This window comes from Larimichthys crocea, unplaced genomic scaffold (assembly GCF_000972845.2).
Source record: "Larimichthys crocea isolate SSNF unplaced genomic scaffold, L_crocea_2.0 scaffold533, whole genome shotgun sequence".
Classification (NCBI taxonomy): Eukaryota; Metazoa; Chordata; class Actinopteri; family Sciaenidae; genus Larimichthys; species Larimichthys crocea.
Window position 1 is genome coordinate 243,906 of NW_020856972.1, and position 25,937 is coordinate 269,842.

Here is a 25,937-nt window from a genome sequence, read left to right on the forward strand (position 1 = left end):
CCTAAAAGCTGTTCATTCAGTTCCTGTTGCTACAATAATATGCCAGTACTTTGATTCTACAAATTATAGATTTAAAAACCTGACATCTGCTGTGACAGTTTTTATTTGGACTGTAGTAATATCATGTGTTTGCAGTTTGATACACATACTGACCCTTTAAAGTACACACACAAACACACACACATACACGCATACCTCATGAACAGGGGACTGTCAGAGAACATCTGGTAAGTGGTGACTGGTGTTTCTGGTCATTTTAAAAATAAAAAACTAAAATGCTACATTTAGTTTTAAGGCTGTTTTTTTTACCATAATATTACTTGGAATGTGAATATTCATTTTTTTTAAAGAAGCTAAGAGGGGACTTGGTGATGTATACCTATCAAAAAGTGGACCTCCATAGACTACAGTGAAACTGCCTGTATCCATTCTTTTACTTCATGAGTGTTGGTTTACTACAAAGACTTTCTCTGTTTCTTTCAAAATGGACATTTTAACTACTATTATTTAAACATTTTTCTGCAATACAAATATTACAAAAAATAATCATGGCCAAGAAAAGATAATGTTTTACCTGCATAACCTGTCTGCATGCACTGATATCAAGGACTGCATGATTAGCAATCAAATTAACTTTGGTAAAGAAGGCCCATCAGCGTCTCTTCTTCTTAAAGACTCTGAAAAAAAAACACCTGTCTGTCGACATCCTGGGCAACTTCTACCGATGCGCAATAGAGAGCATCCTGACCAACAGTATAACAGTCTGGTATGGGAGCTGTTCTGTTGCTGACCGCAAGGCGCTGCAGCGGGTGGTGAAAACCGCCGAACGCATCATAGGAACTCCCCTGCCAGCCATTGAGGAGATCCACAAGAGGAGGTGTCTGCGCAGAGCGCGCAGCATCCTCAAAGACTCCTCCCACCCAGCCCACAGACACTTTCAGCTCCTCCCGTCTGGAAGACGGTACAGGAGCTTACTGACTAAAACCAGCAGGTACAGAAACAGCTTCTTCCCCTCAGCTATCACCCTATTGAACTCTGCCAAAAGATGCTCACCCCTGGAATTGCACAGCTGTTCATACTCTGTTTAAAGAAAAAAAAAAAAAACACATAACATTCATCTGTACTGTATAATTCAGCATTGTAATATATGTGAATATTAGTCTAGTTATATCTGTATCATGCACTCTGTTAACTTATTAATTGCACTTTATCTGCACACAATCTCTACTGTAAATACTGCATTAACTGTATATATTGCACTTAGATTTTGCACTTCTGATTAGATCCTAACTGCATTTCGTTGCCTTGTTTTTATACATGCGTAATGACAATAAAGTTGAATCTAATCTAATCTAACGAATTTATCTAGGCTTTGGATATATAAACTGTTTTATTACATTGGTGCACTAATTTTAATTTCCTCTTCAGAGAATTCATATTTTTCTGTGTTCATCTTGGTCATTTTTCAGACCTGTGTGGATGATGAGTATGCATTTTCAAGAGAGGTTCCTTCATCCTGGATTGCATCTTATATCTTGAATAGAAACAAAAAATATTATGTTTTTATATGAATCACAGATCCCATAATTGTTGTCAAAAAAGATTCCTCAACATGTACAGATTAAAATAGACACTGGCAGTCTAATGATGGAGGGCATTTGCAAATGTACCAGCAAATTTGTTTTCGAGAACAAGGTTCAAAACAACATTGAATTCTCTAGTCTCTTCAAAGTGATCTGTTTTATGTTTTTTTTCTATCATAAAGGCTGAACTTTAGTTGAAGAGGTCCACTGTTGGCTGGTACATAATGACACAGAAGTGGATAGGATGGACATTCAAACTCCAATATGTATAAAAATAAGAAATAAGCTAAATTAATAACATTCATTCAAAAAATAATAATCTCAACTAAATTACTGAGTATTTTTATTATGTTTTTGTAACAAAATATAAAGGCTCAACTTTGGGAGGATATGGCTTAACCATTTTTAAGCTTGATACTGAATTTATAATAAGGGCTAAAGGCTAACCAAAGGGCAGGGAGTAATAAGTGAACAAAATAGTTCAACTTGGTCATATGAATGATGTTGGCAACGAGTGCTAGACGCTCACTTCAAGTAGAACAGCAGCAGCTACCTGCTATTACAACAGCTATGATACTGCAGATAAGATGGTCTATTTAAAATCAAAATTTTGACTGCTGGGAAGTGTGAAATATGCTGAAAAAAGTTGAGTAATCTTTCTATATGTGCCAGATTTATACCGTTTACAGTCCCTCGCTATATCGCGGTTCACTTTTTGCGGCCTCGCTGTTTCGCGGATTTTAGTGTAATTTTGCATGCTTTTTTTACACCGTACTGTACAGTATGGACGCGCATTGTGTTCTGCGTCCTTAATTGGCTAACGGAGAACCGCACATGTGTTCTGCGTCCTGATTAAGGGAGTACTGTACAAAATGCGTGTAAAAAGGTGTATAAAAGTGTGTGGTTAGGGGTTTTACGGCCTTAAAACATGGATAATAATTGTAAAACTCACTTCGCGGATTTCGTTTATTGCGGGTTATTTTTAGAATGTATCCTCCACGATAAACGAGGGACCACTGTATATCTTTTAGATTTGCCACATTCTTTTCTTAGATATCTCTTAAATTGTGTGTATGTATATATATATATATATAGTATGTTTTACATTTCATGTATATTGCTGTTTGCCCCAGGGATCTGAGGGAAACACTATTTCAATTCTCTGTATGTGCTGTACACATAGCAGCATTGACAATAAAGCTGACTTGACTTAACAAGTGAGAATTGTAAAATATTGTGAAATATTGTATGAATTTGTAGGATATTATAACAAAGTGTGAGATTAGCTGAAAAAAGAGTAGAGTATTATATAAAAACGGTAAAAATAGCCCCCCCCCCCGACTTGTGTCAGGGGCAGGCTGGACCAGCACCATCTGCCGGGCCCTAATTAGAACAGCGAGTGTGTGTCAGACTGACAGTTTGTGCTGCGCAGAGGGAGAGAAAACTGCTGGAAACAGCAGAACCTACCCGACAGAGAAAGTCATGTAGCGGCCAAACTGCTGTAACTATCACTGAAAGGACTTGACCACTAGTAGCACGAGGCTTTCCTGATCGTGTAGGTCTATAATTTGTGTGACTTCCAATACGGAATGGATCATTAACGGGAGGGAGAGAAACTAGTTTGTCTGCTTCCCTGCAGAAAAATCCCTCCTTTTTAACATGGGTGTTAATGGAGCTCTGGCAGAGGTAGCTGATGCTTTGAAGCTCACACTGCCAAATATATATAGTGCTATCACTGGTAGCGAGTTTTCCTATGTTTTGATGGTAAAATTATGTCTGTAGCGCAAAATCTGTGGCCATGGGAGACTTTTATTTTATTTTTTTTACAGAGTTTCTCTCTGTTCCGTCACTCTAGCGCTGATGTCATTCACTCTAGCAGACGCAATACACACCCATTATAAACAGTTTAACATTAATTAGTTTAAGATCTTGTGTACAAGTAGTAATTTGAATGAAGTCTGTAGTACAAATTATGCAGTAGCAGTTGTTTAAAGTGTAGTGGGTCTGTTGAGAGATTTGAGGATTTCCAATGCATTCTTATGGTGGGAAATTTGTACAACCACACTAATCATGTTTCAAGACACTGGTCTCTTCACTCAGTGGCCTGTTTAATGGCCCATCTACAGTCTGAAAGGCTGCCTGGGACTTCAAGCCATTCAAACAATGAGGAGTGTGAAAAGTGACATGTGTGTAATAGGTCGTTGAAATTCATTGTTCAAACCAGTAGAGGCACTCATGAGAAGGTACTTAAAGACTCACACACCAAGAGTGGACCTCTTGGCAAGAAATGAATAAACCTTACCAGAGCATGTTAGACATGATTTTAGGCTGATTTAAAGCATGACCAACAGGGACCTAAAAAATGTCCCGTTAGTTTTAAAGTCCACTGTTGGTGAATGTGTAACAACGCCCAAACCCACACTTAGTAAGGTTGGCAAGTGCACCATCCCCACATACTGTTAATAAATTAACCCCAACTTATTCTACACTGAAGCTTTCACTTTATCTTGCAGTGAAACACACACACTCACCCTCATCGCTGTCCCATGGGCTCTTGCGTATGGAGTCACAGTCTGAACGACAGGGCGACACTGGCGGCAGGTTGGGGGCCACACTGCACACCACCACTCCCCTCCTGGTGGTTCCTGACAGGATCCTGGGTGACTCTGGGTGAAAGGTGCTCATCTCTGTATGCTCCACACCACGCCCGTCCACCATCTTCTCCAGCGTGGAACGTGGGTCTCCTTGGAAACAGGGTGTGTATGCCATGGGCCGCACAGGAACCTGTGGAGGTCCCACGATGGGCCCAAGCCCCGGCTCTGCATACAGGTTCAGGGGGTCTCCTGGTGTGCAATGTAGTGTCTTAAACTGAATGCCATTGGCTTTGTTAAGGAGGGCCGCAGTGGCTGGGTCCTGGACCAGAGAAAGGTTGTTCCGCGAGTAGTTCTTCTGGAAAACCTTCTTGCGGAAAGCAATGAAGAGGATGATGAGGGTGATGATGACAAAAAGAACCACAGCAATGCCGATCAGCTCCTCTTTGCCGACCACAGCATGACCTGCCTGCATGTCGGGGACGACAACGGGCCGCAGGCTGCAGCGCTGGCCCACAAAGCCCGCTGTGCAGTTACAGTAGAAGGAACCGTGAGTGTTAACACAGGCGCCGCCGTTCTCACACTCACCCTCTGGATTGCTGTGGTCGCATTCATTAACATCTTCTTCACAGCTGCAGGATGGTGGGATGGAGGAGAGAGGGAGAGAGACTGATGTGAGATAATAGTGCTAAATAACTGGACTGCTCAGCTACCTGCTCCCTGAGTGATTGCTTTCCAAAATCCAGAGAGTGAAAGAGTAATAATTAGGATGTAATCCCTGTGCGGGCTCACAACACAATCCCTTTGTCTTTAGTGTGATTAAGCTGCTGCGTGTGGAATATCAACGCAGTTTACAGTGATATTTAGCTTTTGGCAAATTCAAAGGGGTGTTGGGTCACAGGTGGAGGCTGCAGAGGAAATAATGATAATAACATTAGTCGCGTGTTTTGGTCTTGATTTTGGACAGGACCTTTCTTGCTCATCAATCCATTTTTAAAGATCTTAACCTCTTTAATCTCATTTACACACTGCTGAGTTCATCATTAGAAATTCTACAGAGCCACCATGAGCCAGGTTCTGGTCAAGGTTTCTGCCTCTTGAAGGAATTTTTTTGCTCATGCTGGGAATTGTTGTGTCTCTGTAAGCATTATTATAAAGAGTATGGTCTACTCTGTATGGGGAGTGTCATGAAATAACTTGTACTATATTTATTTATTTATTTATTTATTTATATAGCAACAAGATAACTTGTTATAGAATAGAATGGAACTAAATGGTGTCAGCTGACATACACACAGCTGGACCTGGTTATTACCACTCTATTACAGGAATACTAGTTGGTCTTTTCTTGCACTAACCTAAAAGTTCAACATTTGGGAAAAATGCTTATTGGCTTTTGAGATGTTGTCATCAAATTGTGTCATTGTACATTGACCCTAACCAAAATCTGATCTCACTTATCCTGATTATTTCCTCTATGTCTGGGTCGTTTCACCAATGTGATCTTCCAGTGAGTAGAATTCCTTTCACCTCCACTGTATTAGGGTGGAGGAGGAAATCTCACATGTCTCCAAAATAAGTAAACAAGTAAACCAACACTATCAGCATAGAGAAACACTGCTAGAAGGATGTAACTAAATATTTTGTTCATGATGTGGATGAATGAATCCTTCAAGCAGGTTTCAGTTCAGGTTTGTATGTTTGGACTGGAACTCACTTCAGACCCTTGAAGCCTCTCCTGCAGCTGCAGAGGAATGCATTGCCAATGGGCTTACACACGCCTCCGTTCTGACATGGGTTGGGTACACACGCTGTTATCTCCATCTCACAGCGCCCTCCGGTGTACTGGGGGCTACAGCTGCATGAGAACCCTGGCAGACAGACAGGGAGGAAGGGGGAACAATGAGGCAGACTTCATTACACATTCAGAGCAGTCAGTCCACCGTTTACAGCACAACGGGGCCAAAACACACACACACCTTTGGGAAATCACACATGCTTGAAAGAAAACGCTAGAAAATTTGCGTTTATCATTGTGTGTACACAAAACATCTGAGACACACGCTAACCTTTCCACAGCGTGTGTAAATGACAAGTTTGGGCTGCGACAATCCCCACGATGGTTTGCTCATTACAGCATGAATGTGGAACATGTGGTGCTGAACTCTGTGCTGACACTGTAGCTGCTCCTCCCGGATCCATACTCTGCATAAATGTTTGCGATCTATCTATTATATTGTCGCAATTATTATTCATATTGTAGTTGACATGACATCTGTTGACATGTCCTGAGAGAGGATCACTTACACATTAATGTTTTATTTTATCTAATCTGAGTCTAAGGGGAGGAGGTGCTGTGTGCCGTACAGATTTTAATTAAGAAAATTATGTTAAGTGCCTTCAGTCCATTTTATAACAGCCCTTATCCAATGGTAATTTTGTGTTTTTTTTAAATTATTTAGTCCATCTAGTTTGCATATTTGTGACCAAATGAGCAGTTACAATATAGTTCAATATAATACTAACCACTAACTACACCCTCAAATGGTTGAATCTGATGTAGTCTGAACACCAGCATATACTTAACTTCACAAAGGTATAATAAATACAAAGTTGACTCATAAACAAGTTCCAAATGTTAATTTAACTTAATAAATGAAAGATACTAAATTATTGGCTAGATTTTGTTCCACTGTTTTTGTGTTTTTAATCAGTGGTTTGGCAGGTTTTGTGTCATAGCTCAGATGTTTTAGGGAAGAGCAGAGAGCTGCTGTCACACAGGACAATCATAAATGCACTGATCATGATTTTAAATCTCTTAGGCTGTATTCAGACTAGATCAGGTGTTGCAGCAAATCGCTGCAGGCTGTGCATTTGTGTATTTCTCTGATTCACCAATTTTCTCTGTATAGTCTGTATAGTCAGAGCCCTCTCAGACACAAACCACAGGAAACTTGCCTGAAATAGAGTATCGCAGTTTAGTCTATGAACTCCACCAGCAGCGCGCTCAGTTTTAGACACTTCAGGCTGATTGTGGAGCAGTTTGACTGGTCTGATCGTCTGACCACTGCAGGTCTGAATCAAGCCTTAAAGTGTGTCATTTCTTTTCTTTTAGTGATCATTACACATCCAAATATTAGTAGATAATTCATTATTTTACTAAATCATTAAACTTGAAACATCTACAAAACATTTACTTTAATAATCTGTATATCATCAAAGATGTGCATCCTCAGTTTCTAGGACCTTCAGTGGGAAGTGGTTGTGCTGTTTGTAGTTCCTGTTACTCACCACCAGAGGGCAGGCTTGTGCAGGTGGCTCCATTGCGGCAGGGCTGCTGCAGGCAGGCATCAGGATAAAGGATGCAGCCCAGCTTCATCTCCGTCAGTCCCACCACCTCTGCATAACGCGAGCGTTTGTTCTGCAGTGGCAGCTCGTTGTTGTTGAGCATGACCGAGTCCAAGCAGCCCTGGAAACCCTCGAGCACCTGCGGATCCTTCTGGGAGTCCATGAGGCTGCGAGAGTTGGGGTGCTGCACCTGAGGAGGGAAGGGTGAAAGATTAATACATGAACACAAAAAGATTCCCTCAAGACCTGAAGACTGGACTCAATGTACTTCCTTAATAAGAAAGGAACACAATGAGATCAAAATAAATACATGAATAAATACACGTAATTCAACCAATGAGTGCTGCAGTGATAAAATGTGTTCATGTTCTCTGGATGCCCAAAAACTGAGGAGCTGTAACAAGGCTGTCATGGTAAATGGACTTTTCTGGTGTAAGCACCTTTTACAACACATTCACCCATACTGATGGCAGAAGAAGGTGCCATGCAGGGTGCCAATTGGACTGGAGGAGCAAGAAATCGAACCAGCAGCCCTCTGATCACTAGACAACCCAATCTAACACCTGAGCCACAGCTACCACAGTAGAGGGCCCTGGTGTCAACACAACAACAACTAAAAAAAGATTGAGATCATCTTGACAAGGAACATCACTGTCTGGTAAAGAAACAGCACTGAATAAGACCCGACAAAGAGGGTTTCACAGTACCTGTGTTATTATAGGTAAGAATTACTTGAACATGTACAACTACACATGGACTGACCAGTGCTCCAAAGTAGATGGTTCTGTCTGGAGCAAGTGGTTGTATGAATGGCGGTCCGTGGCGACGCTCGACGTAGCTGTCATCCAGTGCCAAGCTGCTGAAGTTGCGGTTCAGCTCCAGAGCCACCGTGTGCCAGCTGCCGTCATTGATACGGCGGCCTGAGATGCCCAACATGTCAGGACTGTCACCAGCTCCAGCACCATCACCAAGGCTGCAGGCAAGCTGGAACCACAGCTTCCCCTCCTCCAACTGCACACACACACAAACACATCAGGAAGTTTATTAAAAGGAAATCTTGTTTAGTGCATTTTTTCTATCAAACTCTCAAAATAATAGTTCAAACCTCTTCTTTACTTTTGTTTGTAATTAGTATTTTAATTGATTTAATTAGCTTAACTATGGCTGAAGTGTTAGTGTAGAGGTGCCTGATTAGTAGGACACAATATAGCAAATGATCATACTAGCACAAAACACTGCAGCATGCACCATAAATAAACAAATAAATATGTTTAACAGTTAAAACAACTCCAACACAGCAGTTAAAAACCAGCACTTCCGTGTGTTAGTGTGTGTGTGTGTCTGTATACACACCTTGAGCACGGTGCATGAATCAGTGTGCGTATACATGATGATTCCTCGGCTCTGCAGCGTTCTGATCCTCAGGCTCAGTTTCAGCTCTGTCTGCAGTCGCTCAGACAGTCTGTACTTGATGTAGCTGTTACCTGAGAAACTCAGAGACGAATGGCCTGCATACCGCCGCCAACCCACACACACACACACGCACACGCACACGCACGCACGCACACACACACACACACACACACACACACACACACACACACATAAGGAATCAAATTCCAGAGCAATGCACAAGTGAAATAAATTTTTAATGTTACTGTTGCATGTATTATTTTCATTTATCATACTTCACACAGACTTGTGAATTTTGTGTGTGTGTGTGTGTGTGTGTATCAGGGAGAAAAAGGGGAGGGGACGCACAAAATTCAGAACACACACCTGCACACTCTCCCAGTTTTCCTGGTGGACACTGGCAGGCGTAGCGCCCTCTGTTGGCCTCAATTGAAACACACTGCATGTCTGGTGGACAGGGCTGGTCCTCACACTGCTCTGACAGGACAGCACAGCTGGCATCTGGACACAAAAAAGAGGCATATGACATAAATATAGAGCTGCTCCCCTGACTCTCATTCTGCACTGTTTGCCACAGAATGTTATTTTTTTGTTCACAACCATTTGGAGACCCTCCAGGTTGAGAACCACTGCACTGAAGTTAAACAATAATTACGTTGTGTGTACAGAGCCTATGAAAAATTACAAGCACAGCAGTTATTTTTATAACTTTTTTTCTATCCATAAAACACTTCAGTCTGCCCTGCTGATATAACAGACAGCCTGCAAAGGTCTAAATGTTTGTTCAGACCAAAGCTCATTTTCACATCACATTACTCACATGAATATGGCAGCTCTATTAGTATTTGGCAATATATGCTAATATATTAGCCCACAACAGCCAATATGAGTACAAGCGCTAACTTGGTTTGTAGAACCAATAACTGGAATGATTTTTTTTCATAGTTTCATAGTTCATCATGTAGTCCTAAGGTTTCTGCATTTTCTTCAAGGCTTCTCATTTTATGTCCATCATAGAGCTCCATGTGCCCACACACAGCGACAGTAAGTGGTAAGTAGACAATGATGCATTGATTTTGTGTAAAGGTAAATTCCTATCCTTTCTCTTCTTGGCATTGACTTTGTGTGTAACTATGCCATGTTTTGTTTGAACACAGCTGAAGGCTTATGAGAAACTGTGTTCATTAAAGGCCTCTAAAAATAATCAAGTAATAAACAATATTGGATTGTTCTTAAAAACCCTGTTTCATGTTCCACTCTGTCTTTTTATTCTGAACACTGCAGCCCGGCTGCATTCATCACTCACCGTTGCATGTGCAGCGTGAGGTCCGGTGGAAGCGTGGCGACACAAAGCTGACTCGTGGGGTGCTGTATGTAGCCAGGTTGTGTGAGTCTAGGATGATACTCTGTTCACACTGCGCCCCTCGGCACTCCAGCCCGGAGCAGTTCTTATCTAGAATAGCTGACACTCTGAGGACCTCCTCCAGCTTCCGCCGCGAAGCACTGAGTTTCTGGGTGAGGTAGGCAGCCTTGTAGTACCCATCTGCTGCTGTTTCCACAGCAATGAGCATGTCCAGCTGTTGCGTCCCACCAACAGGCTGCAAACTGAGGAGATGCACAGTGTCCTGCTGTTGTGAAGCAGCAGCCCGCTGCAGCACTTTCAACACACTCTTCAGGTGCAATGCCACAAAGTCTTGTGGTGCCACACTCTCAAAGCGTACTGTCACTGCCTCATGTAGCATCTCTGGTGTTGCCTGCTCCACGTGTATGCTCACGGGCACAGGTACAGCAAAGCGTCCGTCACTAACACTGGCGTTCAGGGTGTATCTGCCTGCATCCAACCCTCCCAGGGCGATGATCTTGCCGTCTCGAGGACTGATCTTAAAGAGACTGCGCTGGGCTGGTGGGGCATGGCCAAAGGTCAGCGCATCATAAGGGTCCGCATCAGTGGCGTGCAGCTGGCCAATTACACCACCAGGAAACTCGTCTTCCATAGTAATGATATGAACTTCAAGTGGCATCGCCACTGGCCGGTGGAGACTTTCCTCAATCACCCTGACTGTCAGTGTCGAGGCGGAGGTCAGACGAGGCTTCCCCGAGTCTGACACCTGAGAGGAGGAAGGAGAATCAAATCAAATCAAATCAAATCAATTTTATTTGTATAGCCCAAAGTCACAAAGTACATTTGCCTCAGAGGGCTTTACAATCTGTACAGGGAGTGACACCCTCTGACCTTAGACCCTCGGTTCGAGTGAGGAAAAACTTGCCCACAAAAACCCTTTTAACAGGGAAAAAATGTGGAAGAAACCTCAGGAAGAGCCACAGAGGAGGGATCCCTCTCCCAGGACGGACAGACGTGCAATGGATGTCACATGTACAGGACAAATCAACACAAACATATTGTACAATGACTGATAAAATGACAATGAATTATAATGAATGATAAAAATGATTACAGTAATAGATATGGTAGTAATAATGACAGTAATAATATATGTAGTGGGCGTCATGCAGGATCACAGCAGCAGCCACGATCCACGAGAACCTGCTAGACGACAGAGCACAGAAACTCCGGGGAAGTTTGGTTAGTAACATGCATTAATGAGGACATGTCCACAGATGGGAGAGATATGGAGAGATATGGAGAGATATGGAGATATAGAATAGATATCATAGAGAGAGAGTGGGGGGGGGGGGGGGGGGGGGGGGGGGGGGGGGGGGGGGGGGGGGGGGGGAGGGGGGGGGGGGGGGGGGGGGGGGGGGGGGGGGGGGGGGGGGGGGGGGGGGGGGGGGGGGGGGGGGGGGGGGGGGGGTGAGATATAGAGAAATTGAGAGAGATATATATAGGAGAAGATGGAATATAGAAAGAGAGAGAGAGAAAGAGAGAGAGAGAGAGAGAGAGAGAGAGAGAGAGAGAGGAGAGAGAGAGAGAGAGTTTTCGGTAAGGGAGATGTGTGCATCTTCAACCAATACCGTGCCTGGCTAGGCATAACCCTCGGTGGGGTCCCCCGGCAGTGTAATCCTATGGCAGCATAACTAAGGGATGACCTGAGCCAGCCCTAACTATAGGCTTTATCAAAAAGGAAAGTCTTAAGTCTATTCTTAAAGGTGTTGACCGTGTCTGCCTCCCGAACCCAGAAAGGTAGTTTGTTCCACAGAAGAGGAGCCTGATAGCTGAAAGCTCTGGCTTCCAATCTACTTTTGGAAACTATAGGAACCACAAGGAACCCAGCGTCCTGAGAGCGCAGTGTTCTAGAGGGGTAATAAGGTATTATGAGCTCTTTTAGATAAGATGGTGCCTGACCATGAAGAGCTTTGTAAGTAAGGAGAAGAATTTTAAATTCTATTCTAGATTTAATAGGTAGCCAATGCAAGGAAGCCAAAATGGGAGAGATGTGATCTCTGATCTTGGTTCCTGTCAGAACACGTGCAGCAGCATTCTGAATTAACTGCAAAGTTCTGAGAGACTTATTGGAGCAGCCTGATAACAAAGAGTTACAATAGTCCAGCCTTGAAGTAACAAATGCGTGGACTAGTTTTTCTGCATCCGCCTGAGAGACAATGCGTCTGATTTTAGCGATGTTACGTAAGTGGAAGAATGCAGTCCTCGAAATTTGTTTTATGTGGACGTTAAAGGACAAATCCTGGGCAAAAACAACTCCAAGATTCTTTACAGTGGAGCTGGAGGCCAGGGTGGTCCTGTCTAAAGTAACCAAGTCTCTAGAAAGAGAGTTTCTGAGGTGTTTGGGTCCAATTACAAGAACTTCAGTTTTGTCTGAATTTAACATCAAAAAATTGTAGGTCATCCAACTTTTTATATCCTTAAGGCATGCTTGGAGTTTAGTTAACTGATTGGTTGCATCAGGCTTGATCGATAAATATAATTGGGTGTCGTCAGCATAAAAATGAAAATTGATAGAGTGATTCCTAATGATGTTCCCTAAAGGAAGCATATATAAACTGAATAGAAGTGGTCCAAGTACAGAACCTTGTGGGACTCCATGACAAACTTTGGTCTGCATGGAGGATTCATCATTGACGTGAACAAACTGAGATCGATCTAAAAAGTACGATTTAAACCAGCTTAGGGCGGTTCCTTTGATGCCAATTCGATGTTCCAGTCTCTGTAAAAGAATTTGATGGTCAATGGTGTCAAATGCAGCACTAAGATCTAACAGGACAAGTACAGAGATGAGTCCTTTGTCTGATGCCATTAGGAGGTCATTTGTAACTTTGACTAATGCGGTCTCTGTGCTATGATGCACTCTAAATCCTGACTGAAAATCCTCAAATAGACTATTGTTATGGAGAAAGTCACACAGCTGATTAGCTACAGCTTTCTCAAGTATCTTAGACAGAAAGGGAAGGTTTGATATCGGTCTGTAGTTGGCTAAGACCTCTGGGTCTAGAGTGGGCTTTTTAAGAAGAGGTTTAATTACAGCTACCTTAAAGGACTGTGGTACATATCCTGATAATAAAGACAGATTAATCATATCCAATAACGAATTACTAACTACAGGTAAAACTTCCTTGAGCAACCTGGTTGGGATGGAGTCTAAGAGACAGGATGACGGCTTAGCTGCAGAAATGATTAAAGTTATTTGATGAAGGTCGATGGGAGAAAAAGAGTCTAAATACATATCAGGTTTTACAGCTGTTTCAAAACTTGCTGTATCAGAATGCAGATCAATGTCTGTTGAGGGCAAGAGGTGATGGATTTTGTCTCTAATAGTTATAATCTTATCATTAAAGAAGCTCATAAAGTCATTGCTACTTAGACCTAAAGGAATAGATGGTTCAGTAGAGCTGTGATTCTCTGTTAGCCTGGCTACAGTGCTGAAGAGAAACCTGTGGTTGTTCTTATTCTCCTCAATTAAAGAAGAGTAATAGGCTGCTCTGGCATTACGGAGAGCCTTCCTGTATGTTTTGAGATTATCTTGCCAGGCTAGATGAAATTCTTCCAGTTAAGTGGCACGCCATTTGCGTTCAGATTTACGTGCCTCTTGCTTTAATTTACGAGTCTGCTGGCTATACCATGGTGCTAGAACAGGGAAGAGAAAGAAAATGAGAGAAGATACATGAAAAGAAAATGGAGAAAAGGAATCAACACAGAAGAGGACGGGAAGGAAAGGTGGTAACATTTCATAACTTTAACACTTCATAAGTTCTAGTTGGTCTTAAAGTTCTCCTATAGAAGACAGTGGTGGTTACATTCTGTTAACTGAACTCACTTTTTTTGGGTTAATTTTTTATAGGAAAATCTTTTTTTTTTATTAATGTTTTATTTATTCTGTTACATTACATTACACTTTTATTTTGCACATTCCATTAAGAGGATGGTTGTCTGCTGATCCGAGGTCTGTTATCCTACTCCAGCCATGCTCCCTCTTGACTTTGTTCATAGCAGAATATTAGTTTAAGCATATTAGTTTAAGCAGCAGCAGATGAAACCAAACCTTGCTGTGCTCATTCATGTAGCCTGATAAAGAGAAGAGGTTAAGTAGAAAGGCAAACTAATGATGTTATCTGAAAAAGTCTCATTGTTCAAGATCTGTCATTTAGAACCTCGTATTAGCTTCTGTGGATTCTGCTCTGCAGACAGTCGGTCTGCTCAAATCTGACAAGTCTGTCGACCTGCAGTGAGAGCTTCCATCTGTCCAGAATGACCAAGCTCTGAATGTTTCTGCTAATATTTTCAGTGACTCACAGCGCTATTTTTAAAATCATGTGATGGGGAGAAGAATGACGTCAGCAGCTCTGCAGGTGTGATGTGAAGCAGCAGCATGACTCTACCTGAATCTGAATAACATATTCAGTTGCCAAGTCCCTCCTGAACACTTGATTGGCGACCAGTGTTCCATCTTTCTCCAGCACAAACTCTCCGCCCTCATTTCCTGACAGGATGCGGAAGTCAAAGGGTGGGCCATTGTGGGAGGAGTCAAGATCTGTGATAGACAGCTGCAGGATGCTGGTGCCAATTGGCTTGTTTTCCTGGGGGAGGAAGACATAGAATTAGAAAGCCCTACCTGTTTGTCAATACATTATGTGGAGTCGCTTTGTTTCAGCAAGAAGAGGTGTATTCAAAGAAAACTGCCATGTCATTTCAGCATACAGCAATATAATGGAGTCATTGCTATTCATTAACCCTGTCACTCCCTTTAGACTTATAGAACTCTAGTCAATCCCTTCAGGAAGTCTAGGCGGCAAGACTGCAAATTGGTTGAGCTCAACAAATCCCTGAATTATTACATGTTGCTCAGCCCTTGCAATTTCTGTTAGAATTTTTTGTTATTATAGCTCCACTGGAGCTCAGGACAGAAACCCATTTCAGGCGAGGTAAGAAAGAGGGTACTTTGTACTAAACAGACTTTTGGATGATACCCGGATTGGATTTGACTAACTAAGACACTGAAGACTCATTTTGGCTTTACATAAACTTTTGCACAGAATGACGACTAGAATTTGTTCCCAATTTCTTATTTTGAAATGCTTTTATCTCTTAAAATCTCTTACAGACAGTATGAACATGAGAATAGTTATAGCAAGCAGCTATTAATGTACCAATGGGAACCTGACACTTTTGTGATCCTCTGCTTTAATCTGTTACTTTAATTGGATAGGCCAGCACCAAAACACTTTTCTGAACATTAAAGTAACATACAAGACATACAAGATTCTAAAAGACATTCATCTTCATGACAGGAAGTACCAGTCACCACTTTTATGTAGCTATCAAAATAAAACACTCTCCTTTGTTTTATTAGCCAGGGAGCTCTATAGGTTTACCTGGATGACAGTAGTGAGGTTGGCTGGGGAGAAGGTGGGCGGGTTGTCATTGATGTCTGAGATATCTATGTTGACCATCACGGTGGACGACATGGGTGGGATTCCACTGTCCAGAGCTCGGATGGCCAAAGAGTAGCTGGGAACCTAAAAGGACAGACACAACAAAAGAAAACCACAAAAAAAAAAAAAAAAAGAAAAGTAAGAACTAAAATATGGATGTTGTCCCTGTGATGTCACCTATACGTTTGTAAAAGCTTCTGTATCTGCCATCATGGTTTGATGGAAGTAGAGCTACCTGTTTGGCTGTCGTCAGATAAACAGCATCCTTTAGCTGATGCTGCAGAGAGCGTTACGTTCACTACATCCCACATTTTAAAAAGTGCTTGACAACAAGGGAATGAGGGTTTTACTATTCACCTTTCCTTGTGGTGAAAATGTAAAGCTAGTCCTGAGGGTGGCGGTATAGGATAGTCAGATCTAAAGGTCTTATTCCCTCAGGAGGATCAAGGTGTTTTGACAATTAACTGAAGCTCAATATCAGCAGAAACGAGGCCTGTAGTGGACTACTGCTTTCCAGGAGTCAGACTCCTGGAATGTGTTCACACTGCCTCAAAAATCTTACATATGACACCTTTAATAAAGGATAGTTACAGTTATATCAAAAGAGCTGCTGACACTATTCATCTGATATATCATTTTTGTACTGCTTAAATAATTAATTAATTAATTAATTAATTGCTGTCAGTGGATTTCAACTGACTCTTCAACTGATATAAACTGACAACAGACAATACTTCAAATCTGAATGTTGCTGCAAAGAAGCTACAAATTCTAAAATATGGATGCTTCATGTTTTCAACCCGGCAGCATGAAGATCTATATCAATCAATCAATCAATTTTATTTGTATAGCCCAAAGTCACAAAGTACATTTGCCTCAGAGGGCTTTACAATCTGTACAGGGAGTGACACCCTCTGTCCTTAGACCCTCGGTTCGAGTGAGGAAAAACTTGCCCACAAAAAACCTTTAACAGGGAAAAAATGTGGAAGAAACCTCAGGAAGAGCCACAGAGGAGGGATCCCTCTCCCAGGACGGACAGACGTGCAATGGATGTCACGTGTACAGGACAAATCAACACAAACATATTGTACAGTTACAATGACTGACAAAATGACAATGAATCACAATGAATGATAAAAATGATTACAGTAACAGATATGGTAGTAATAATGACAGTAATAATATATGTAGTGGGCGTCGTGCAGGATCACAGCAGCAGCCACGATCCACAAGAACCTGCTGGACGACAGAGCACAGAAACTCCGGGGAAGTTTGGTTAGTAACATGCATTAATGAGACATGTCCACAGATGGTAAGAGAGAGAGAGAGAGAGAGAGAGAGAGAGAGAGAGGGTTTTCGGTAAGGGAGATGTGTGCATCTTCAACCAATACCGTGCCTGGCTAGGCATAACCCTGGGTGGGGTCCCCCGGCAGTCTAATCCTATGGCAGCATAACTAAGGAATGACCTGAGCCAGCCCTAACTATAAGCTTTATCAAGAAGGAAAGTCTTAAGTCTACTCTTAAAGGTGTTGACCGTGTCTGCCTCCCGAACCCAGAATGGTAGTTTGTTCCACAGAAGAGGAGCTTAATAGCTGAAAGTTGAGCTGAGGGGATTTATAGTGTTATGTGGTAAACTTCATCAAATCTAAAATTTAACATTACCACATATTACTTAAATAGGACGGAATCTGTTTCTATATTTTAGTACCTGATTGAAGTATGACATGTCGGTACCTTTCTCTGTTTGGTTGTGTAAACTAAACAACTTTGAGTGGTTGATATTCTTCAGTGGTTTAGACCATTGATCCTTCCAAACTGTGCTCTGAGATGACACAGACTTTTCATATTAGAGAAACAGTGCTCATGTGGTTGTCTGAACAAGAGGTAATATCATTTCCCTGGCATGCCGCTTAGTCTCCCCTAAACCTACCGCAGGATATTCTTCCATATTGTTTTATAATAAAGCACTAATGAAGCACGCTGAAGAGAAACACTAGAGCAGCAACAAAACAATATTCTGCTGCGTGAGATATATGAAAAAAATAAACCTCAGTAATAAACTATGACCTGCTTAGCAGGGAGAGAGAGGCGGAGAAAATAGAAGAAGAATGGAAATGAGAGGAGAAAACATATGTAAACACACACACACACACCTAAGTATAGCTACGTATTAACGCATATGCACATAGATGGACACACCAGTATTACACCCACACACACACACACACTGACACAAAGAGAAAGCTGCTGCTCTCTGTGTGATAACCCCAAACACACTTTCATCAGCCAGTTCTTTGATCCCCCACACGCCCCTGCACTCTTTTTCATGAGCACGCTCATCGACCGCATTCATGAATACTTTATGATAGGAATATGAACATTTCTGAAGTTTTTCAAGCGCCATGGAGGAGAAAGAGATGAGGAAGAAGCAGAAGATGAGGAAGAAGAAGGGTGAGAAAACAGCTCAGGGAGGAGGAGACAGGCAGGGGCTCATGCCTTCCATGTTTCTTCCTGCTGCTAATTAAAGAGTGCACATACAGAGCTGCTTTGTGCGTGTTTCCTGTTCAAGTGTTAACTGCCATCTGGTCAGGGATCCATCCCATAACAAACCAGCTCCCAGTGAGCTCATCTGCTTCTAAAAGGCTGCTTCTTTCCATCAAAGGGCAGCCATAAGAGCTCACACATCAGGTGTTTACTCAGACCAAACCAACAGCAGTTCATTTCATATACTGACTGTTTGTCTGCAAGGGGGTGATCAACTGAAATATACAACCTCATATCAGGAGGACTAAATGAATAGACATTATTGTAGACATGAGGCACTAATTGACACAAAGTCAAAAGCTAGAGTTTTCAACATGCATGTTATAAACGGTAAATGGACTGTTCTTATATATCTCCTTTCTAGTCTTCCTACCACTCAAAGCTCTTTTACAGTACGTATCTCATTCACCCATTCACACACATTCATACACTGATGGCATTGGCTGCCATGCAAGGTGCCAACTGCTCAGTTACATTTATCGTCAACAGTACAAAGCTTTAGTTCACTGCTTCATTCAGTAAGGCAGTGATGCTTTTCTTTCTTCTTCTGTTTGTAGACTGAAGCGTAGAAGTGTGTGTGTGTTTGTGTACTCACTGTCTCACGATCCAGTTGCTTATTGACCTTTATGACGCCATGCAGTGGGTCAATGAAAAACTGGTTGTCTCGGTCTCCATTGATGATGGAGTAGAGGATGGCTCCATTCAGCTGACTGTCAACGTCCTCTGCTACCAGCTGCAAACATGCACAGACACACAGACACAGACACACACACACACAGGTTAAGTAAATGATCTGTTTGCATTTTTTCATTCATATACCATCCAGTGTTCATTTCATCAGACGAGACGAAATATGTTCGTCAACGAGCCTTTTTCCCTTGACGAAGACGAGACAATGACGAGACGATACAATGTTCTAAAAACACTGACTAAAAATGTGCCAATGTGCGTTTTTGTTGACGAATAAAAAACGAGACAAAAATGTCATGCAAGAAATAAAAAATGAACAAAAACGTCCTCCTTGTTTTCGTCTAGAAAGTCCAGTCCTGCTGTCGTGTTTGTGCCAGCACTTCTTTTACTGTAGCAACGTCACGGCCACACGTTTGAATCCTCTTGCTGCTCTTGCACCTGTGACTGGAAACAAACAGCATGCAAGAGAAACACGGCATACGGACAGACAGCGCAATCTAGAGCATGAAACGGACCTTAGAAGTCAGGACTGACCCGGCCCGGCCCGTTTTGATTGACAGCTTTGTAGAGCCCGAACCAGATTGCAGCCTGACGTTATTAAAATGTGTGCATATGGCATAACAGTCAAGAATGAGTCTAGCAACTGGTATGAAATCAATTTATTTATATTGAAGTTTAACAATTGCATGTAGAAGATGACAGAACATGTCATAATAGGGTGTACCTGCTATTAGTAGACTGAAAAATTAAATCAAGTGCATATTAAGTGTGTATTAAAACAACAGACAAGACACTTCATTCAATTCAATTAAATCAAGACATTTAATCAATATGTTAGCTGTGGAACACAAGTGCACTGGAATTAATAAACAAAACAAATATTCCTGAAATAAATAGAAGACTAAAATGATACCCTGTGTTCACATTTGACTAAAACTAGACTAAAATTTTGAGACTTTTAGTCGACTAAAATATGACTAACAAAAATGATTTGTGAAAGACTAAAAGTGACTAAGACTAAGAATGAACTCTGACACAAGACTAAGACTAAATTGAAAAATGGCTGACAAAATTAACACTGATAGCATCACTTCCTAATAATCTGTACAAACATGGGCCTTCTGTGTTCCAAACGTCTCCTCTTCCAACCTATCAGTACACACACGTTTCTATGGTTACAGGGACTTTGATGTAGGCATGTGTGTCTGCAGCACTTTGGACTCCATTGTGGTTATTTTAGTTCAACATTTCATTGCATTTCTAATGTAAGAACAGGGTCTGCAAAGGAAAATGCAGTTGGGATTAATGTTTCAAAATTTCAATTTGGTAAACAAACTATCTATCTATCTATCTATCTATCTATCTATCTATCTATCTATCTATCTATCTATCTATCTATCTATCTATCTATCTATCTATCTATCTATCTTGTTGATTAGAGCAGTGCTGGCTATGTGAAGCGTTGCTTCAGACATTTCCTCTGTTTCATTAATTAAAAAAAAAGACTGAATGCTGGAAAGAACAGAAATAGAAGTCAAGAAATATGAAAAATATACTTCTGCATAACTGTCACAGCTTCATGTCTGTTCACTTTATAACATATAGTATAAGAGCATATTATGACATGTTTATGGGCAGTAAGCAAATACATAATCAAACACGATGTCTTTAAAACAAACACACACACACACTCACACACACACACACACACACTTCACTCTAACCACATATTTCAGGGCTACTACTGACCCAGTTTCCTAAAGACAAGTCAGTTGTTACATCATATCTAATGTATGAAGAGAGAAAATGCTGGCTAACAAGACATGAAGGTCTGAAGCTCTTCAAGTGGAACAAGCAACATAACTCTGAGAACTGAGAATATGATGTATGTATGATGTACCGTCAGGGGTTTATCCATATCAAATTTGATTAGATATTAGATTTCTTGTTCTGGATGAAAAGTGCTGTACAGTACTCAGGCATCACACACAGACTCCGTCCACAACCAGGGACGGACTGGCAATCTGGCATACTGTGCATTTGCCCGGTGGGCCGACGTGCTATTTGGGCCGATAAATCCTGATTTTTTTTTTTTTTTTTTTTTTTTTATGCCTGTAGGCGGGACCAAAGCGAACGGGGGGGTTGTTCAACAGTGTGTTTGGGCTGCCTCATCTACTCGTTATGGGCCGGTCAGAACAATATTAAAAAAAAAAAAAAAAAAAAAAAGGCTGTGCAAGACTTTGTTTCCTTACCACCGGCCCTTACACGCTGACTGACAGGGGACCGGCCCAATCATATCATGAAACACCTCCCCCCTTTGGCTTGATGCGCCGGTGTGCAGTTTATTGATGGGTGAAACGCTATCAGATAAAGATGGAGAGAAAACGCAAAGGTGGCGCAGAAAAACGTGATGAGAAGAAACTTGCTCTTCAAGCAGACGCTGCTAAGTGTGTTAAAATCACTGATATGTTTGCCACAGCAGGGCCTCCATCAGCTCCCATCGCTGATGACAGTGGTGCCGGTGGCAGTGGCACTCAACATGTTGTAGAACCTGCGGTAAGCTGGACTACTGTCAGAACATGTATGAAATGCAACGAGTAGGATAAAGCCACCCAACCCCTTGATGAATATGATAGAAAGTCAATCAAATAATTCTGTCTATTGTCCTATGGCCAAGTTGGTTAGTTTAATGCAGGTGAAATGAGCATTAGCGTTATTTTGACTGTAAGACATTGTAGGCTACACTGGCTGGATGAGAAAATAAGCCCAGCTCACAGCCTACTTTTATGTCTTTTATTCTAAATGAAATAGTCTTTAATGTGAGAAAACTTGTTCACTATTCACCAACAATAACAATAAGTCTAATTTCTTATTAGACTATTATTGTTTGTGGGGTGAGCACTAGGCTAGCCTATTGGCTAAGTTACTTTTTTGTCCTGCAAATATAGCAGATCTTTATGTAGCCTATATGGTAGGGACAATGTAGGCTACATAACTGATAGAAAATCTCACTTTTAAAAATGATATAATTTTGTTTATGTTATGTGAATGCAGCTGCAGGTATCTGTACATTCCAGTAATTCTAGCCTAGGCATATTTAAAGCCACCACCACTCACCAAAAATGTGAGTGAAAAGTGAAGAGTTAGCACGCTCAATTTTTTTGTTCAACTAGTAGCCCTCAGGTAAGCTCCTATTTAGGCCTGGGAAAAATGTGGGCTGTTTTATGTAGCTAGGTGGCTAAAGGCAATGTAATTTAGCCTACAAATAAAGAAAATAGCACTTTTTAAAATGACATAATTTTGTTCTTTGCTAGTGTTATGTCAATGCAGCTGTGGCTGTGGCTCACAGGCAGAGCGGGTCGTCCACTAATCAGATGATCGGCAGTTCGATCCCCGGCTCCTGCGGTCTGCATGTCGAAGTGTCCTTGGGCAAGACACTGAACCCCAAATTGCTCCCGAAGGCTGTGCCATCGGTGTGTGAATGTGTATGAATGGTTAGATCCTTAAACTGATGAGCAGTTGGCAGCCAGTTGGCAGCCAATGCCATCAGTGTATGAATGTGTGTGAATGGGGTGAATGAGATATGTAGTGTAGAGCGCTTTGAGTGGTCAGACGACTAGAAAGGCGCTATACAAGTACAGTCCATTTACCATTTATATAAATATATTATAAACAGGCTGTATTTATGTCCTGTTGAGCTAGGTTGTTTTAAAGACTTGCACAGTTGCACTGAAAAGACTGAAAAGGTGTGTTATCAAATGTTGTGGGCCGGTCTGGTCCAAAATGCCAGGGCCGATTCTTTGTCCCAGTCCGCCCCTGTCCACAACCTACCTGGACAACAGACTCTCCAATGGTGGCATCCTCTGACACCACTGCAGTGTAGAGGTCACAGCTGAACATGGGCGCATTGTCGTTGACATCAGTCAGGTTTATGTTCACTGTAGTAATGGCGCTCAGTGGTGGCGTGCCGCCATCACGAGCCTCCACTGTCAGGAAGTAATCCCTGCACGTCTCATAGTCCAGAGACTGGGCAACTAAAATGGCACCTGGGGGAAGTTGAGGAGAGAACAGAAACATGTGAAGAGCGGAAAATGTAGAATTGAAATCAAAATATCATATACGTCAGAAATAAAATGTACTGGGGTGCTGTTTAGCTCAGTTGGTAGAGCAGCCGCCCCATGTACAAAGGCTCAGTCCTTGCTGCAGAAGCCCAGGGTTTGAATCTGACCTGTGGCTCTTTCCTGCATGTCATTCCCCATCCATCCCATTATTACCCACAACCCAGAGTTGAGACCAGGAGGCAGAGCTGCAGTCCTACACACTTCTTTGGGCTTCCATTAGAGCAGTTACCCACCCAAAAGTCTATAGAGACTGTGTCTGTCCCCCAACCACCTAAATTATTTAAAGAAAAAGTAAACAGAAGAGGAGTTACAAATAAGTGGGAGTGTAGGTCCTCCTCCTTCTCCAGGTGGTTCAAAGCAAGTTAGTTTGTCAGCAACATTTCTATCTCTCTTACTAACACAAACAGGAGAAAACAAGGTCAAGATAATCGACAGCCCACCCCTACATACTCCTGAAGGACAACAGCTGGCAGCCTGGCAGAGATCCCACAAACAGATGCACAGCTTGGCACAAAAAACAAGTGTGGATATTTGGAAGGAGAGGTACATGAGCCCAGCTCTTAATATAGTGGAACATCATCCACCTGGGCACCTATCATTGGCAGAAGCTGGTAACTGCTGCACCAATCACCTCCTCATCATGACACCTATCTACGAGGCAGTGAAGTTAAGAGGACAACCTTCAGCCATCTCTTTCTCATTTCTCATATTAAATGTGGACACAGCTGACAGATGTTGTCATTAACCTGTATTTATGTTTATGTCGATGAATGACGTTGCAATTATAAAATTCAGATTGAATTACCATGGCAGCAGCAGCTTGGATGGCATTTTAACAACCTATGTAACTTAGTAAATGAATCATCTGACAACAGAAAGAGAAAAATGTGTAAATGAGAACAACAATACTAAAGAACAGCACAGGCAATAAAACAGCATGGGGCAGAACTGAGGTTTAACTGGCTGATTGGCCTGACCCCACTCATTTCAATGGCTTGTACCGTGCCACAATGGTCTTTCTCTGTAGCGAGCAATGCACAGCGCACAGCACATAGCACTGCTGGTTGAACCTTGGCTGCAGAGTCTGCTGAACCCAATGCTGAGTGCACCACAAATATCATGTCTGAAAGGGTCACTGTGCTCATTAGAGTACCAAGCTGTCTCTGTAGCCTTCTCCAGATTTCACATCCGAGGCCCACTCACATGTGGAAATGTAGGGAGGCATTGTGACATGTTCTTTAACTTCTCCAATGCTTTTAACAACATCCAGCCCAGCTGGCCGCAGTTTGTCAGAGCGGATGGTTGTGTCTCTGAGGTTGTGATAAGCAACACTGGTGCATCTCAAGAAACTATACTGGTGCAAAAATTTTTGAATAGTGAGTGGTGTGAATAGGAATTAGGTGTGTTTTCTTCAACACCAGACAGTTTTTCCCTGGACAGTGCAGGGAGCTTTAGTTTAATTCAAAGTGCTAATATGTTTTTTTTTTAATGTTTTATTAGTGCTACAGTAATTCCAGATAAAGTTTGATGTATGTATAATAAGGTTGTCTGACGTTAACTGCTGTCAGTTATTGGTTTGATTAATGGTTGTGTACTGATGTGATTAATTATCAGCTGATCATAATTTGTTTCTAACAGCAGTATGCAGTAAACGGTTTATTATTGTGTGTTTTTAAACTACTTGTAGACGATGATGATGATGATGATGATGATAATGATGATATTAATGTAACGTTAATGTAATGGATATTAGGACTGTAAAGGAGTGCGCTCTATCAGCAATCTCATTGAATGACTCTTGTCCAATCAGATTACTTGGTTGGAACTAACTATTAAAAACCTCTATAAAAAGCCTGTTAATGTGTGTAAACAAAGTCAAACATCATGTGTGTATCATGGGACATATGAGCAGGTATCAGAGGAAATCTTGATCTCCACTGTGAAAATTCAGGTGGTAAACATTTTATTTCTCAGTCTGTCCTTGAGGCCTTCCCTACAGACAGCCGTGAACATTTCCAAGACAGACAACAGGCGAGACGTGTGAATGTTTCTTTTCCCCTGATGATGCAGATGAGGTTTCCTCATGAATAAGCAATGTTTAATATTTCACTGATGACTTTTTCATCAGATTTCAGGATGTGGAATTTAGCCTATATTTAAGAAATTCAAAGACATCCCGAGCCACACTGGTGTATATTATAGGAAACTGTATATAACTACTTAATTAAGTGAATGTGACTGAAGGTATTTGAGCAGTGATCATAGTATAACTGAACATTTTTAATGTCCTGAGGTACTGTGGTATGTTTCTACCATAGTGTGTACTGGGCTGGACAGCTGCAGTGTTAAGTGTGATTAAAATAAGGGATGCCATGTGCAGGATTGTGGTTAGCAGACTCACCAGTCAGTGGGTGGATGTGGAACTTCCCATGTTCATTGCCTGATCGGATACTGTATGTGATCTCAGCATTGGTCCCAATGTCCTTGCTAGCAGCATAAACTCTCAGAACCTCTGTTCCCACTCCCACATCCTCTGGCACTGTCGCCAGCTGATCACGACGCTCAAACACTGGCGGGTTGTCATTGATGTCCAATACAGTGATTGTGACGTTGACCAATGAGGAGCACGGCACTGGTTGACCCAAGTCAGAGGCATGAACTGTTATTTGATATGCAGGCTGAACTTCGCGGTCAAGACTGCGTTCCAAGACCACAATGCCTGAAGCCTTATCAATGGAGAAGGAACCTCCTGCAGAGTTGGCCAGGGAGTAGGTGACCATACGGCCTGGACCTGCTGCAGA

The 25,937-nt window shown here is 41.9% G+C and overlaps 1 protein-coding gene across 7 annotated transcripts in view; it reads right to left on the minus strand.

Annotated features, from left to right (window-relative positions):
* The window catches only part of fat3a (FAT atypical cadherin 3a), a 169,758-nt gene that overhangs the window by 10,028 nt on the left and 133,793 nt on the right, over positions 1-25,937 (minus strand). For 4 of the 7 annotated variants that reach the window (XM_027276720.1, XM_027276721.1, XM_027276723.1 and 1 more), the window contains 12 exons: positions 25,538-25,930; positions 22,847-23,061; positions 18,921-19,058; positions 15,722-15,865; positions 14,729-14,926; positions 10,242-11,043; positions 9,302-9,436; positions 8,876-9,030; positions 8,285-8,533; positions 7,466-7,712; positions 5,892-6,045; positions 4,115-4,806 (listed from right to left, as the gene is read on the minus strand). In XM_027276720.1, the coding sequence (XP_027132521.1) occupies positions 4,115-4,806; positions 5,892-6,045; positions 7,466-7,712; positions 8,285-8,533; positions 8,876-9,030; positions 9,302-9,436; positions 10,242-11,043; positions 14,729-14,926; positions 15,722-15,865; positions 18,921-19,058; positions 22,847-23,061; positions 25,538-25,930 (3,522 nt within the window). The remainder of the gene's footprint in view (positions 1-4,114; positions 4,807-5,891; positions 6,046-7,465; positions 7,713-8,284; positions 8,534-8,875; positions 9,031-9,301; positions 9,437-10,241; positions 11,044-14,728; positions 14,927-15,721; positions 15,866-18,920; positions 19,059-22,846; positions 23,062-25,537; positions 25,931-25,937) is intronic. The other 3 variants (XM_027276724.1, XM_027276722.1, XM_027276719.1) reach the window with 1 other exon arrangement.